This window comes from Euwallacea similis, chromosome 1 (assembly GCF_039881205.1).
Source record: "Euwallacea similis isolate ESF13 chromosome 1, ESF131.1, whole genome shotgun sequence".
Classification (NCBI taxonomy): Eukaryota; Metazoa; Arthropoda; class Insecta; order Coleoptera; family Curculionidae; genus Euwallacea; species Euwallacea similis.
Genome location: NC_089609.1, coordinates 7302425 through 7319793, shown reverse-complemented (window position 1 = coordinate 7319793; position 17369 = coordinate 7302425). Strand labels below are relative to the sequence as shown.

The 17369-nt window shown below is 34.5% G+C and overlaps 1 protein-coding gene across 1 annotated transcript in view; it reads left to right on the top strand.

Moving 5' to 3' along the window:
• The window catches only part of CngA (Cyclic nucleotide-gated ion channel subunit A), a 48388-nt gene that overhangs the window by 16735 nt on the left and 14284 nt on the right, over positions 1–17369 (top strand). Inside the window, exon 2 of the mRNA XM_066394876.1 lies at positions 9398–9721. Coding sequence (XP_066250973.1) covers positions 9428–9721 — 294 coding nt within the window. The 5' untranslated portion in view covers positions 9398–9427. The remainder of the gene's footprint in view (positions 1–9397; positions 9722–17369) is intronic.

The following is a 17369-nucleotide window of genomic DNA, read 5'->3' as shown; positions in this document are numbered from 1 at the left end:
TTAATGTGACATGTGTTACATCATTAAATAGGGCACAAAATAAATAAGTTTCTGCCGCATTTGAAGATCTGTACAAATCTCGGTTGGAATAAAGTTTTATTTCAAATAATTAAAACTCTATCATTTTTTCATTTCCTTCTGACTTACTACTTTTTTTGTGCTTATTATGGCCAGATTTTAATTTTTATGACTGATTTAGGAGAAACATGCGTTCATGATACAGAATAAATTTTGTTTAAGCCGATAGCCCTATTAAAAATAAAGTTATTAAAGCCTAAATTTCAAATTTTGTCAAATTTGTGAAAAATCACAAAAAAGTCATATCTGGAAAACCGTCAGGTTTTGTTTAAAGGTAAATTCGATTAAATCTGTTCCGAATGGCGTACTCTATCACCCAAAAAATTTTGGCGTCTGCCAAATACTCTGTATATTTTTGAAATCAAGAAATAAATGTCTATTTAAGTGTTATAAAATATACACATACAGGGTGTTTCATTATAAATTTACCGGGTTTGCAACTAGCTTTTTAACTTTGCAAGATTCATTTATTGTGTTACATAACATTTTCTGGCGATTTAAGATAAACCTTACAACTGTTGATTTAAAGTTTTTCTTTTTTTATAATGAAAGTAGTAGGAGTTGTCTAAATATACGGACCAACCCTGTACATCATCATTTTTTGACGATATATCCGGCATGGTCAGATTTCAGTATCCATTATTCTTAGAAACATATGACCCTGTAAAATAAAACTTTCATCCTTTTTCTTTTTAAAAACTTGAATTTAAGGACCATCTCATCCGCTAAATCGGTATAGCTGCAAGATATCAATAGAAGATCCATCTCACTGTTCAACGAAATGTCTTAGTTCTCGTACCCCTATGTGTGTTACTCTTAAGCCTTAGTACTTAAGAACTTCGCAATACTTGTAAAACCTCTCTTGGTCGAATTGTCGCCGTCACGTGTATTTTGCTAACCGAATTCTTTATTTTTATGAACTTGATTGAGGTGCATTATTTAACAGTTAAATAAACTACTTCGTGAGTTTCTTGAGTTTGGTGTTCCATGACCCATTACAGTCCGAACGTGATTGTCCACAGTTATCTTGGAGGTCATTCTGTAAATTCCCGAATTCCAGTAGCGTTTGCGAAATACATCACTTCTGGTCTTTAAATCCGGAATCCACATTATTTTTGGCAGTGCGAAAAGCACACATATACATTTTGGCCCTATGAGACGGATAAAACACGCTTCTGGTCGCGTCCAGCCGGAAATCCGCCATCATTTTGGTCCCTCTACCAAGATTAAAACACCATTTCAATGCTTTTACCCGCATTATGACTAAGTACATGATTAACTGTGAACCTTCCATCAGAACCTTCGAATGTCCACTGGCCCAAGTCTTTTAGCGCGTTTGATGTCGATAGTGATTACTTTAGAAACAAAGAGCCTAATTAAACGCTGGAGGCACAAGCCAGGCGAGCTTCCTATTGGCATTGCCTTGTTCCAACTTCACAGACCTGCGGAGAATTGACGGCCCCAATAAGCATCTTCATCCCTATGCCATAAGCCCTAAAACTCTCTCAATAAATTAGCGACTTCTCATTAATGCAATTCCGTTTAAACTTTACAGCTTTTTTCACTTTTATTGCGCCATCAATAATTTACAACCGTGGCCCGTTTTATGGCCGGAGCAAAATGCCCTTTTAAGCCTATTTCTTACTCATTTCCTTCGCAAAGCCAAATCCCGCAAGCTCAAAACGTAATTTCTAGTCTCGATCAACCCGAAAGCTATACATGTTAGATCTGGACCCAACCGGACCCGCCCAAAAAGCCCCATTTCAGTCTCTCATTAAACTGGAGCGTTAATTTATGCAGAGGGACCATAGAAAATAGAGCGTCTAATTGTTAGAGCGTATATTAATTTGTGTCTCTCTATCACAGAGTTAGAGCAAGTTTGTAATTACGTAAATACAGCGTTAGTGAAACCCAAAAGGCACGTTCCATGAATTCAATTAATTAAATTTCCGTTTGTGTGCCATCGGAAAAGTTTTAATTGCTCTATGGTGGATGTTTTGAGAAAAAATCGAAGTTTGGCAACACTGCTCGATCGCTCATCAAAATCGGCATGCAGAAGGTGCGACTTATCCCATTTCGACGAGAAAACTTGAATTAAATCGAAACTCTACTGCTTTTTAAATTAGCGAAAACACTGAAAATGTCTTAAAAGAAAATCCTGAGAAGTATTATCGACCCCGGCCGTGCCATTTCGTTTCACTAATGAATGTATTCATAACTAATGCCATTCTCCCAGTCACGGGTTTTCGCCTGTTTTTTAAAGGTTTAATTTCTTAAAGTGTACTTTACGGTACGTATTAACGTAATTACGCTAATGTTATCTAATTATAAACGTAATTTATAGGAGTGTTACTCATTAAAACCAGGCATACGCTCAAGTGACAAAAATTTAAAAAATTGCAGCAAGATGTAAAAATGACAGCTGACAGTTGACGTGGTAACACTAAGCAATACTGCTGTAACCAAATATTTAGTAAGTGGACAGGGAGTTTTGGTCGATCTTCAAACAATGTTATGCCGAGCTAATAGTTCCAAAAATGTTACAGAATATATTTTGAAAACAGTGGCATACGCAACTCCTTCAAGGTCTGAGCTGCGCGTTTCTTAAATTATGGTACCCATGATCATATAACAGAATATCCGGAGGAATTCGGACAATATTACATGATTCTTACGTCGACGATCTAACAACTAGGAGATAATGTATGATTTCCGATGAGGAGCCATTAAAACGGTTTTTTTTTTCTTTTAGACTAACGACATGTTAAGTGGCACAGTTCATTTTGACAGTGACAGTAACAGTTATTTGAGAATGACAGTGACAGGTATTTGAGAATGACAGTGACATCTATTTGACAGTGACAGTAACAATATTTTCACTATACCTACTCAGTTCTATAGTGAACTGTTCTAAACTGAATACATAAGAAATTTATGAGCATATCCTTTTATCCAATTTTGTTATTCTATTCGTGATTTTTGGGATTCATCCATTCTCGCTCATATGTTTATAAGGTGTCTAAAAATTCGAGCAGGGAATGTAAATCTTTGCTTTTGAAATGAAAATCAAGGGCAACTCCTTTATTTACTATTCAGTTACACAGCAAAATGCACAGTCAACGTTTGACAAAATCACAGAACAACATTGCCATATTTATAAGAAATCTCGCGAAATCGGTAACCGGAGTGTGCCGAGATTGCTGAGGAGATGATGATGAAGATTTCAAAGTGATTACGTAAATAATTTATAAGGAGCAACGTTTCACAATTAATCCTAGAAAATCCTTATTAAGAGAGCGTGCGTTTTAAGGATTTAAATTGCGAAAATATTCCTGTTAAATGTGCATAAATACGACAACGAAGAGTGGTGCCACAGACCGAAATTGCATAAGTTTGCTGTATAACCGATATATAGGAGAATTAGAAATCGAACAGCGATAATGTAGCAATATCTATGCAGGTTGGTAATTAAACCCCAGCTCTGAGGCTCATTGTTGCGTAAATTATGCATTTAGGTACCCATTTGGTCCTAGAGATTTCTCCGGAGGCGCAGGCAAATAAATGTTGTCGGTTTTTTTTCGGGACGATTTAAAGTATGTGTGCCAAAGGTTGGGTGATTTGTAAACGGTTGTTCGAGCCTGGAAAGAAATCGGAGTCTCTCTAAACCCATTCTTTATCCGCATCCGGCACCGAAGATAATCCGTTTTCTAATAGAAGTGCCTCGTCGTTTGTCTGTTTTGTGTAGCCATTTTCTTAAAAAAAAAAAAAACAAAAAACAAAAAAACGGAACTTACGAAAACTTTTCTATGATTTAGCAGCTGTAAATGCGAGCTTTATCGCCCTTGCCCTCCTAATTCGCTCCCGGTGGTCGCCAGATTGCGGTTATTAAAGCTCCAAGGTCCAAGGCAAATAAACAAAAAGCGTTCTCTTTGGAAAATTGATCGCCGAACTGATGGATAAGCGATTATCCAGGAAAGCACGGCGCTTAAGTCTCGTCCAGAGGAAAGGAACGTTAAGAAGGGATCAGACGGTACAACCCTGAAAACACGCCATCTTTAAGAGAAAAACTTTGTTATATTCGGTGACGAGTTAAAATTGAAATTTTCAGTCGGATTTCTGCTGGGCGAATACATAGCTGCAAATTCAGCCTTTGATGGCAAAGTATGCATGCTACGATAAAAGTTTATTAGGTTTAAAGTTAAGGTAAAAGTTATTAAGGTACATAACAGAAATTCTTCGACAGACTTCAACAAGCCATTTTTTTAGACGGATATACAGGGTAGTTCAAAAGTACAGGTCGCTACTTCAAGAGTGTAGTCTATAAATTAATATAAGATAAAATTTTATATAATTTTGTTTAATAGTTTCATAAGAAAGCTATAACGATTTAAAGATGGGGCCGGTAAAGTGGTTTTTTTACCCTAATTGGTGAACGGGAAGTCACAAAGTGTTGAAATTTGGTCTGTAGCCATAAGACTGGATCTGGAATATTATTACAAAAGGAATATTTTAAAATAATCAGTGAGGGGAAGGGGAGTACACGTGCTTATTCTTTTATAGAAATATTTTGTAACATAAAATTTTGACACGAAAAGATCGCATCCTTAAAAAATATCGTTTTTTTACAATAAAAAGGTAGTCTTTCCGTTCACCAATTAGGAGCAAAAAACCATTTTACCAGCTCTATCTTTAAATCGTCCTAACTTTCTTCTCAAATGATTTAGAAAGAAAAAGTGTTTAAAATTTTATCTTATATTAATGTGTAGACTACGTCCCTGAAGTAGTGGCCCGTACTTTTGAATCACCCTATACTTGGATGAGATTCATAAAGATCCCTTGCCTTCGATGGGCCTTGGCTTAGTTTGCACCTAACTTGCCGCATCAGAATTTAGAAGCCTCAATTTCATTGATTTTTGCACGCAGCTGTTTTTTGGAGCGGGCTTTCCAATCGTGGTCATATGCTCTGCAATTCAATAAAATCCAAAAATTCTCGATAACTCATACAGGCGGCACATTTGAGTACCTGGTATATGGTATCCAAAACGTCATATTCTTCTAATTTCTTTTAACTAAATTTCTTGTATATTATATTATATTATATATTAATATTAACGAACATCATTGACTAGCATCATGCTGCTGATGGAAGCATCTTCTAGTCAGGACTGGCTTCTTACCATTTTGTCACAATTATAAGGGGCTGGTTAGAATAATAGAACGGCTCATATGTATTAAAAAAAATAACTCTCGAGATGTGTCTCAGACAAGACCTGTCGAGAATTTTTGGTTTTAGCCGTTTTCGAGCCGCAGACTATACAGGACATTTCAAATTTGATCCTCACCATTGGGATCTCGGAAACTAGAGGAGATGTGAAGCTGTTTAAATGGAGGCAAAATTGCTTAATTTAGCGTTTGACCGAATGTCTTCTCAAAATTTGAATTTTCAGAGTACTTCCGAAGATAACCGAAAAATACTAAAAATTGGAGATTTCGTTTTTATTTTTTTAGTATTATTTGACAAGGAAACCCGAAACCACAAGCGCAGTTCCATTGCCATTCTCTCTCAGCTAGACGATAACGTTTTCATATTTGCTATCCGACGTCCGATTTCGTCTTACGACTATCATCATCAACTTTATTTTTTCTTATGGTCGCCATATTGGGTTTTTCGACAGAAAAATGGTCGGATGACAAATCTGAAAACGCCTTCGTTTAGCTGAGAAAAAATGGCAATGAAAATGTGCTTGTAGTTTTCGGCTTCCTTGTCAAATAACTCTAAAAAAATAAAAACGAAAACTCAAATTTTTCATTTTTTTTGGGGATATCTTCGGAACTACTCGGAAAAGTCAAATGTTGAAAACGACATTTGGTCAAACACTAAATTACGCAATTTTGCCCCCATTTAAACTCCTTCGTAACTCCGCTAGTTTCCGAGATGCCAATGGTGAGGGTCGAACTTGAACTGCTGTTTATGCCCAGGATTGGGAAGCTCGCACCGAAAAGCAGCTACGTTCAAAAATCACTTAAACGGAAGTTATCTCAGTCCAAATTCCTATGAGAGAAGTTAGTGTGAAGCTGCGGGCCATCTCAGACAATGGACTTTAACCGATTACGTTCGATTACTACCTTGTCAAACAGCTTTGAAATCAACCCCTTCTCAAAATATTATACATATAGTCTGTAGAAGATTGCCCCAAACTTGATGCGCTCAATAATTGAAAAATAACTACATCTTTTACCGTTTAGCAAAATCTTATAGTCTTCAATAACTGCATTCGTTTATTTTCGTATTACTTTAAAGTTCTTCGGAGTTGGACGTTTTCGCCACAGTATGAAAATAAGCTTATGCAGGTTTTAGAGAACAAGTAATCTTGATGCACCTCCGCAATGGCCCCCGACTCATATTAAAGTCACAGCGCAATTTTCTCTGGATTTCAGTGACAATTGCATTTCTAGCTGAAAGCCGCATTCGTAGGACGCCGCAATAATACATTATTTTCAACCATATGATGGTATTGCTGACTTAAAACAAAAATTGAAAGTGTCCCATTACTGCCCTCGGTTTTCCGTCTCGATTGCTCTTCTCGATTTTCCTGCCATACTCTAGGTTTAGTTATGCATTTATCCGAGATTTAGTAGTTCATAAGTTTTTAGTATTGTGGGATTAGAGTTAGTAATAGGACAATAACAAGGACACAGACAGAGCCATCTTGGGATGGAGCACTGTTAAATGAGCTTACTATTATCGCTGCTACTAGATGGTCAAGTGTAGGGGGGAAATCCCCTTGTGGACTGAGGAGGAAAGGGAAGGGGAAAAATGGGCAGTCGAGAGATAGAAGGGCGGATGTGTGGTGGAATAGTAGGACATTCATTAGTTTGACTTTCTACAAGATGTCACTGAACATAGTGCCATAAATTCAATCACGCATTCTAGGTCCTAAAATATGATGAAAACTTCATATAAATGAATATCGATTTTTGAGATAGCATATATCTTTTTCGATATACGCTATCTCAAAAATTGAACAAAAATCAATGATAACTCTGCAGCAAAATGTCTAATAAAAAAAGTCTTCAAATAAAAGATATTAATTTTTTGAAGATTTACAAGGATAGGTAAAAAAATTCGGGGTTGTTATTTGAAAAAAAAGTTGCCCTTGAAATTACCTTAAAATGACGTTTTGGCCAAAAATCACTATTTTCATGACATGTCTTTAGTTACAATTTTTATTTGAAACTTATTTTCATACGACATACCGTTTTTGAGTAATCTTCAATCACATCTTTAAACGGGACACCCTGTCACTCGACTTTTTTTACTGAAAAAGTACTCGGAAAAAGTATTTTGAAAAAGGGGAGTTTAAGTGTCACAGCCTGTATTTTACGAATATATTGATGCCTCAAATTAAATAATTATCACAAAAGCGAAACAAAAAAGACACTGATCGAAGCTTGAAGCTCTTCTTGATGCCGTTGGAAAATTCTTAAGTGCTGCGAACACACTTCATTGGAAGTGTTTGCGTCCAGGACGAACTAGGTAATTATTCCTATATCCGAGGTTGAAAATAGAATTGTATATTGTTCTGGATGAAAATTTTCATTACTGTCTCGATAGTTTCATACCACATTATTGCATAACAGATTCTCTCGACAGTAATGAAGCATTTCTCATCTCGTAGTGCAATATACTATTGTTTAATATCCGTAATTACTCTTGGGATTAAAGCGCTAAGCTCAGGATTTTATTTATTATCAGATTTTTAGTCAAAGTTAAAGTCCATTTTTCAAGCACTAGTTTTCAGCCTTATTAAAATTGTTGTACCCTTAAAACCTCACCTCCAGCAATTTTCTCCACAACTTAATAATTGCGATCCTATAAATTACCAAACTAGAGTAACTCCTAATTTTATTTTGGAAGTTTAAGGATTTTTCTTCAGAAATTTGCTACATTTCAAGTAAAACTAGGGAGTGCAAACTACAAAGCTTCTAGAAACTTGAAAAATCCTTGATGCAATAAATCTATAGATAAAGATGGTGATGTATGGGGATCCCGGAAACGATAAGATATACAATGGCAGTTAAATGGGGAAAAGTTGCGCAATGTGGAGACATTGTCCGCCCCTTTTGTCGATGTGAAATATCTCTTTTCATGTTAAAGATATTTAAAATTAGGTGTTCGGGTTCCGGTTTTTTCTGCCATTGTTATTAAGGTGATGCCAAAAACACTTTTCGCGCTCTGCGAGATGATGTAAAAAATCGATATTGACTTGTATCGCTTATCCTTTCCGAATCCCCATAGGTCTAGAGATCCAACGGTCCGAAAAACAAAGGAAGAGTTCGTTTTTTCCGGCACGAGAAAAATAGGAAAAATACTAAAAATAAAAAAAGCAAATCGAAAAAAGGCACATAGACGTTTCTGAAACAGCTGGAAAATTAATTTAAATACAGAAAGAATGAACATTGCACACATCATTATTTCCACATAATAACTGTCTTTAATAACGTTTAGACTAGAGCGTGAAATTTCTGAATAAAAACATTTTTCCTTAACGCTTTACTGGGTAACTTTAATGAGATTTAGTACGCGTCCAGGTATGCGCATATGAAAGTGATATTGTTTGATAAAAATGTTCGAGTTACATATTAAAAAAATATTTATTTTCAAGTTTCATCGCTACTTCAAGAGCCAAATACATTTTTACCGATCTATTCTGTATCTTCAAAAAGGTTCTTAACTTTCCCCATCTCTGCTGGATCGTCAGGATTTTCTTTGAAAAAAGACCATGAATTTTTACCAAATTTTAAAATTCTGTTTAAAAAAAATTCACTTCTATACAGTTTTCCTTGAAAACAAACATTTCGCATGCGTAAACCACACACAGGAAATTTTCCTTCCCTCGCATATTACACTTCCATTTCCTTTATTCAATGTGTTTCTGAATATAGTGCCATAAATTCAACCGTGTGTTCTAAGTCCCAAAATGCGGCGAAAACTTTATATAAACATATAAATATCAAAAGGAGTTTCGTTTTCGATATACCGGGTGTGAAAGGTTGATTCCTGAGGATGATTTTTTTACTAATATTTTCGAAACGTTTTAAGATAAATTAAGGAAATTATATATTTTATTATAACTTTTTGTGTTTTTTCTGAATCTTTGTAAAGAAATTGCCACGTTTTCCCAGGCGCCAGCAATGCAGGGAGGTATTGCTTAAAAAGTACCTAAAGTTTTTTGTACTTAACTTTCTTGACGATTTTATAGGAAAAATATTAAATTTGAAGATTTTTTGGTGGTTTCAAACTGTTTCTCTTTTTCAGAGACACCGAGTGCGATGCGTGATAAATGCGATGTGGAGCTATGTTATGGCAGCCGCAAGGAGTAACGTGAGCACTAGAGCCGGCTCTGTGTTTACGGTGCAGACGGGCAACAATTTCGGCGACCCCGGCCCTTGCAGGGACGGTCTCAATTCATGCTCGTTCCAGCCGAACCGCACCAATCACATCCCCCGGAGCTTCTCCAGGAGCGATTTCAATGCCACTTTGTCCAGGGATGGATCCAGGGATGTTCTGGCCGAAGTGCGAGTTCACAAAGCTTATGAGGGGCACAGTTTATCGGAGACCACTCTGGATAATCCCTCGCAAGTGAGCATTCCTAGAAGAATTCAAATGAGAGACTTTCTGAGAGTTGCTAACTTTTAATTGATAGCTCCGGCTTTCGCGAGTTGTCGGCGTTAGTCAATGAGGGGTAGTTGGGGGAGTTGACAGCCCCATTTATTGCACAGTTTGACGCGTTTGCTTAGGCTTCAATAGAGAGTTTTTAACGAGTTCTCGGAAGCTTTGCGAACATAAAAAGAATATCCGGTTTTTGCATTTTCCAATAGCCGAAATCCTCTTCTGTTTGCGCCCAGTTTCGAATAAAAACGGCCCTTTTTACCTAATCGAATCCGGGATTTCCAGGCTTTCAATGAAATGTAGAATTCCGTATCTAGCCACTTTTCTTACTAGTCCAACTTTTAATTTTATTGCCAAGGGAAGTCTTTTGTTCCCGATACGAATTGACTCTGACTATTATATTTTCGGGGACGTCTATGAGGACCGCACACTCCCGACTCCCATGCTGGACTCTCATGTTGGACACACTACATAGGGCGCTGCAGATTAGAGTTTAATTGAACGGGAGATTTATTTATTAACGTTATTTTAAATGATAATTTTATTTAAATTAATGGAATATAAATTTTAATAATTTTTATTTAAATTATTAACGTTATATAAAAAAAAATCGAGGGTGAGTAGAAGTATTGCGGAGGTATTACAAATTGAATATTACAACATATTGACCTGACGATGACCAGACCATGATTTCTGACTGATGATAATACGAATGGTCCGTTACTCATTAATATGTCTGATGCATAAGAAGCGATTTGTTTAATAAATTATTCCTCCCATCGCTTCTTAACAATTTTTCATGAGGAGGTTTATAAATAACTCCCATGGGGGTATACGAAATTATACCATTCCGTATTAAGAGGACGTTCCCGATATCAGTTTATATCAATTTAACTTGGAATAAAAGTCAATGTCTTCCCTTATGCTGCCTAACCGAAAAGCAACGTGATTTAGGGTACGGTATAATGGAAGTCATCGTGGCACCTTAACTCCCGACGAAAGAAGTAATATGCCATGACCTGGCCAGTGTCCTCAATTTGAGGGGTTCTAGGGTACATTTGGATGGTATATTCGCATATAATTGGAATTTCTCTCCAGATTTTATATGGCCAATTTCAGCGAGATTTTCGGCCAGAAGCGACTAAATAAACTATAAATCTTATCCCTAGCTAGTGTTTGCAGATGTTTACGGATCCAATATATTTCTCGTATATGTATACACCATACGTAATCCCCTTTAAAGCTGATTTCCTCGTCATCGCTTTCTAACAAGAAATTTTATAGCTGTTATTGTGTCATGTTTGCCCATTAAACAGATAAAAAAATTTTGTTATTTTTTGAATTAAATTCTGCCTTGGTCAAACGAAAGCAACCGACTCGATTGATCGTTTCGGGCGATGGCGAACGTTTTAACTTTGAGACAAAATAAAATACAATGAAAGTCGCGAATAACAACAAGTCACATACAGGATTCGCCTTTGGAAGCTGACACAATCCGTATATAGAAAATTACAAGTTTAATGCATTTTTGAAGTTCGTATTTTTGTTTTGTAGAAAAAACCTGACGTAAAAATATGTTCAACTTGATATGATTCCCGGTTTCATCGGAAACTGACCCTTGCTCCATTTTTTTTAATCGAACATGGAAGTTTTTTTAGTGAAAATTCCTTTTTTTTCAAATAAACATAAGTTTCATAATACAATATAATACCGATTCTCAATTGTTTTTGATTTATTGTCATTTTTTCAACTTTTTGGACACTTATAGAGCTTTACTAAAATTCAATTATTTACAAAACTATGTGACATAAATTGATGAAATAAATTTTAAATTAGTGCAAAATGAGCACATTTTTATAGGCAATTAATGAATTAAGAAAATTATTTGAAACAGTTTTTGAAAAAAATTATTGAAATTTAGAATTTTTAAATTAAAAAAATCATTTTTTCCACAAAGCACCCTACAACTATTTTTGCCCCATACAATTGGTAGGAAGAAAGTGAAAAAATACGATATATGTACATGAAAAGTATCAAAAATTAATACTTTTTAAGTTCATGGAAAAAAATTATAAACTACTTTATACTGTATAGGTACCTCAGCGCACCCTTACGATCAAGTTGCTTAATGTTTAGTTTGATTTTTTGTTTTTTTTTTAAGTTTTAATCAAAAGTTAGTGAAAAACGTAATTGAAAAAAATGTGTTACCCTAACAATTTAATTAACAATAACGAACAGTAAGTGTTTACAACTACTTTACAATAAATGTTCAAAACGTGTATGAAATTATAAGGATAAGCACGGTAATACACTAAAGTATTTGCTTCATATTCTTCGTTATCAATAGTAGGTTTCTTTCCGACTGCAGAGTTGGTGCCAAATCGTTTCAGATTTTGAACCAGGCGTTTTATTGTGTCCGCAGATATTCGGGGACGCTCTGGATAGGGTTCGATAAATGTTCTTACTATTCGCACTACGACTCTATGACATTTTCCGTGAATTAGCATTAAATTCAAATATTCTTAGTTAAAAAAATAAATTTAGGAACACAAATTATTAATACTTATGATGCATATCGTATTTGAAAAAAAAGACTTTTTTGAATTTAAAAATTCAAAATTTCAATCAAAAAGTTTTTTAAAAAACTATTTCATATATTTTTCTTAATTAATTAATTGCTTATAAAAGTACATTAATTTTCCAGTAATTTGAAATTTACTTCATTAATTTGTGTCACATAGTTTATTAAATAATTACGTTTTCTTAAAGCTCTATAAGTGTCGAAAAAGTCGTAAAAATCAAAATAAATACAAAACAATTAAGAATCGGTATTATGCTGTATTAAGAAACTTATGTTTATTTTTAACAAAAAAACTCATTTTCACTAAAAGAACTTTCATGTTCCATTTAGAAAAATTAAGTAAGAGTCAGTTTCCAGCGTAACCGGGAATTATATCAAGTTGAAAATATTTTTACAATGTCAGGTTTTTTTCATAAAACAAAAATATAAAATTTAAAAATACATGAAACTTTTACATATGTATATGTATATGTACAGTAATTTTCATATACGGATAGTGTCAGCTTCCAAAGGCGGACCCTGTATATCGACCAAAAGTTGAATGTTTGATTGGATTTGCATTTATCCCATTGTAGAAAAATCTGTTTATTACGACGTCGGTAGTAGCGACAAATTTGCTTTTTACGTTCCCAAAAAGACATTTTTGGTGGTGTTGCTCGACGGGGTATAATATGGTATAGTATTCCATTTGTATTATAAAGTCGACACTGCCGGTTATTCTTTGAAAAGTAATTCAAAGCGTGACCGACATTTTCTTAAAAACAGCACCTTTAGCGGCTTTATAGACAAATCCTAGAAAGCCGGTTTTAAATATGCATATTCCACACACCTATGTATGGTTTAAGTTTTTTCTGCGATTTCTGTGTAAGGCTGCTAAAACACCGCTTTTTTATAAGTTTCGGTCTCTTTTTACGGAATTTCTAATTGAATGCTGGCAGTGCCGACTTTGCATTGCAATTACTATAAATAAACAAAAAACCAACTTCTTTGAGCCATTTACCGACACTAAGCAATTAAAACTGCGACAAAGGAGTTCGTTGATTTAAGCCATAGAATTTGAGTTTTTTGTGTCGATATTTTCATTTATGTTTTGCATCGGTAAATGGCTCAAAGAAATTCATTTTTTATAGAAGAGTGTAGAGAGAATAGGAACTATTGGGAAAATTCCTGAATTATGAACGAGGACTATATAAATTAGAGGCTGTGTTCATTGTATGTATTCAGCTTGTTTGCGTTATTGCAATTTTGTTGTGTTTTAAAAAATGACTCCAAGAAAAAGAAAAGTTTTGTCCATTGAGGAGAAGAGTATAATCATTTTTAGACTTGAAGGAGGTGAAAGTCATAACACCATTGCGAATGAGTTGCACTTATCGCATTTGACTCTTTCTATAATTTAGAAGAACCTACAAAATATCAAGAATACGTTTAATGAAAGTTTTTTGCCAAAATAAAAATGTAAGTTATCCAATCATGGGGATATTGATCAGGCATTATTCAAGTGGTTTAAAAAGGAAAGAAATAAAGGATCAGCAATTAGTGGCCCAATACTGCAGGCAAAAACGGAACAGTTTGCGAAAATAATGAATAAAGGCCCGGAATATAAATGCTCAGAAAGTTGAATTAAACGCTTCCGGCGAAGACATAAAAATTGTATGGAAAAATTAGTAATGAAGCCGCTGGTATACCAATTGCAGTGACAGAAAACTAGCTCAAAACTGTGTGACCAGAAATTCGAAAAAGGAGGTGTTTTCTAGAAAGTGACTCCGAACAAAACACTGAAATTTAAAAGAGAGAAGTGCGCAGGTGAAAAAATGTCCAAAAGAAAGTTTTTTTTTATTGCCACCAATATGACAGAATCAAAAAAATATAAGTTGATTGTTATTGGAAAATCAAAAAATCTTGCTGTTTCAAAAATATTGAGTCCTTGCCTAGTAAAATGGACCCGTTTATAAAAATTTTACAAGACAGAGACATTCAGATTTAAAAAAAAAGAAAAAATTTTGCTCTCGATAGATAATTGTTCAGCGCACCCAAAACTGTCAAATTTAGAGAATATTTACCGTTTAATAATATCTCCCACTAAATACCAGATCAGTTCCGCAACCGTTTGACAAGGGTATCATAAGATCAACGAAAATTCATTTTAGAAAGTTCCAGCTAATGAATGCTATTGAAAACAATCAAGCAAAACAAAGAGCATGTTATTAATCCTTTGGATGCAATATCAATTATTTCCAAAGCATGGAATTATCACACAAAACCACCCCCAATAATAACGAATTGTTTTAGAAATGCGGGTTTACAACTAGCAATAGCAGCTGATGACTTTGAAGAGGAGGACAATTTTCCTTTAGTTAAGGTAGTAAGAAGAATAAATGATGATTTTGAAAAAGAAGATGATGTGCCTATTGCTATGATAAAAGAAAACCGTAAAATGTCACATCATGAACCGATTTTGTAAATGTTGATCTTCACTTGGAAATAAACGGTGTTTTGTCTGATGAGCAAATTGCAAATGAAATGCACACCATTCTATAAATCCGAGATGAAAGTCATGAAGTTTCTGAGGGTGGTGAAGACTTTAAGCCACCATCTAGTTATTCCAGCGACAAAAGGCTTCTGAACAAAATCAGATCCATAAAGAAAACAATTTTATTTATTTATTTTAACTTACGTTGCAGAAAGTAGACAAAAATTACAGAATATTTGAATAAATAATGTGTCACATGTACGTAAATATAAATAAATTAGAAGTTATATTAAATTATTTATATTTTATGATTTATCCGTAATGGTTTTTAATTTTTTTAATACATTTTTGTGTTTTTTTCATGTTTTTTTAATCATAGCGAAAAACAAGTTTTGATGTAACGACGACCGCATATAACGACCCTTTTTTCTCGCTCCCCTCGCCGTCGCTCTATTCGTTTTTTACTGGGTTTTGGTGTGCGGCATCGCTTATAGGAATTTTGAATGAACGAATAAATGAATGAACGAAACGTTGGAAGGCGCGAAAAAAAAAGGCTCCTTGTTGGGCCCGTCCTGTCCCATCTAAACAGAATTGGAGTAGTCCCCTCAAAACTGTTAAATCGAACGGTAAATCTTGTTAAACCATATTAAATTTAAGTAAATTACGTTAAATCTTATTATTAAACCCGAATATATTTAATTAAAGAAATTAAATTTTTTAAACCCTTTAACTAAAAAAAAATTCTAATAATGTTCAGACAGTCTGAGTTAGTTGTTTTGTAAAACGGACAATAGTCAGACAAGGGGAAATAGACAAGTTTATCGATGTCCTTTATAAGGACGGAATTATAATTGAGGATAAATGTGAAATAACTAGAAATTTGCGTGTGTTTATCCTAGCTTGTCCTTTCTCCAACTATTCACGCAATCTCACATTTAATTGAGATAATTAAGCCTTACGATATGATTTTTTTCCATATGAATGCAAATGACGCCTTTTCAAGTTTTAAGACATTACGCGAAGAAATGGCTTACTAATGTTTTAAGTGTTCAAAATGATGCCCATTATTTTCTAAACGCTAATAAAGTCTGTTTTCAAACTCCATTCTAACATTCATAAAAATGTCTGTTCGAGTTCCCCTACACGCAACTGTAATTCTTCTCCTCAATCCTTCTAAATCTTGAGGCTGGGTTTTCTAAACAACAGATGATTATTTTGGTTTTTACTTGTTTATTTCTATTTATAAATGCATTCATTTAAATGTTCTACTTGTAGAAAAACTGTAAGAATAAGACTGTTCGATTAAAAAAGTACGATAGAATTCTAGAGTTTTTTTGTTAAATTATTATTTATTATTGTAAATTTTATTTCGCGAGTTAAAGACTGGTAATAGCGTTTTATAAGAAGATGAAGCTCCGCCATACTATTTTTTTCCTGTTAGACAGTAGTTACATAACATATTTCCTAGTAAATGGATTTATTGAAGAGGGCCAATTAAGCGGCCACCGCGATCTCCCGATTTAACACTTCTGAATTTTTTTCTCTGGGGGCATCTTAAATCTGTTGTTTATAAAATCAAGCCTCAAGATTTGGAAGGATTGAGAAGAAGAATTACAGCGGTTTTTAGGGAAATTGAAGTAAACGTATTTGTGAATGTTAGAGTGGAATTTAAAAACAAACTTTATTACTTTTTAGAAAATAAGGGATAGCATTTTGAATACTTAAAACATTAATAAATATTTTTTTTACTATACAATTGATACTTGAGCTTGTTTGCGGTTTGGACATGATTTTTCGAAAGCCTCTCAATGGAAAAACGGGTGCATTTGCAATGTTAATTGATAGACCTTTCAAATGATGTATAGCTCAACTCTCTTTCCCATTTAAGATTTTAGTGGCTGTTTCCATTCTTGCTAGGGAGTGCATATAATTTAACAGAAAACCGATTTAAAGAATGTTCCTCTTGTATGATTTCCAACTGATATTTTTCTATACAAAGTGGTCTTGATTTGTGATTTTCTACCGCCCGAAAGAGCGGCCATTGAATCTGAAATACACAGTATTACGCTGTTGGACCACATTGTGTCATGCTGGTAAATAACATGAGACCTTTTCCGAGATGTTATTGGGACGTTGGTTCCCGTGTAAATACGTTAATGTTGAATGAAAAGGCTCTGTAAACGTGAACAAAACCGAGATTTTTTTACTAACAATGGCGGAGTTGTCGTTTCTCGAGCTCTGATAATCCTTCCAATCCTGTAAAAATTTTTATTTTTCAGCGAGTGAAAGTCGATTAAGGCCTAATTTGTACCAAACGAAATTGGAGCGCGCCCTCTGTAAAATTAGACGATTATTACGAGCTTTCCACGTGAAAAATGGAGTCGGCGTTGTAAAATATGGCAAATTTATTCCGTTCGTTTTAATCCGTCGAGGATGAGAAAAATGCCCCTGCGCGTATGAAAAATGGATTTTGACCACTATTGTCGCCCTCAATTTGAGATTTCAGAAGGTTAGAACAACAATAGAATGTTCGTCCACATGGGGAATATTAAAATTTTTATTGCTTC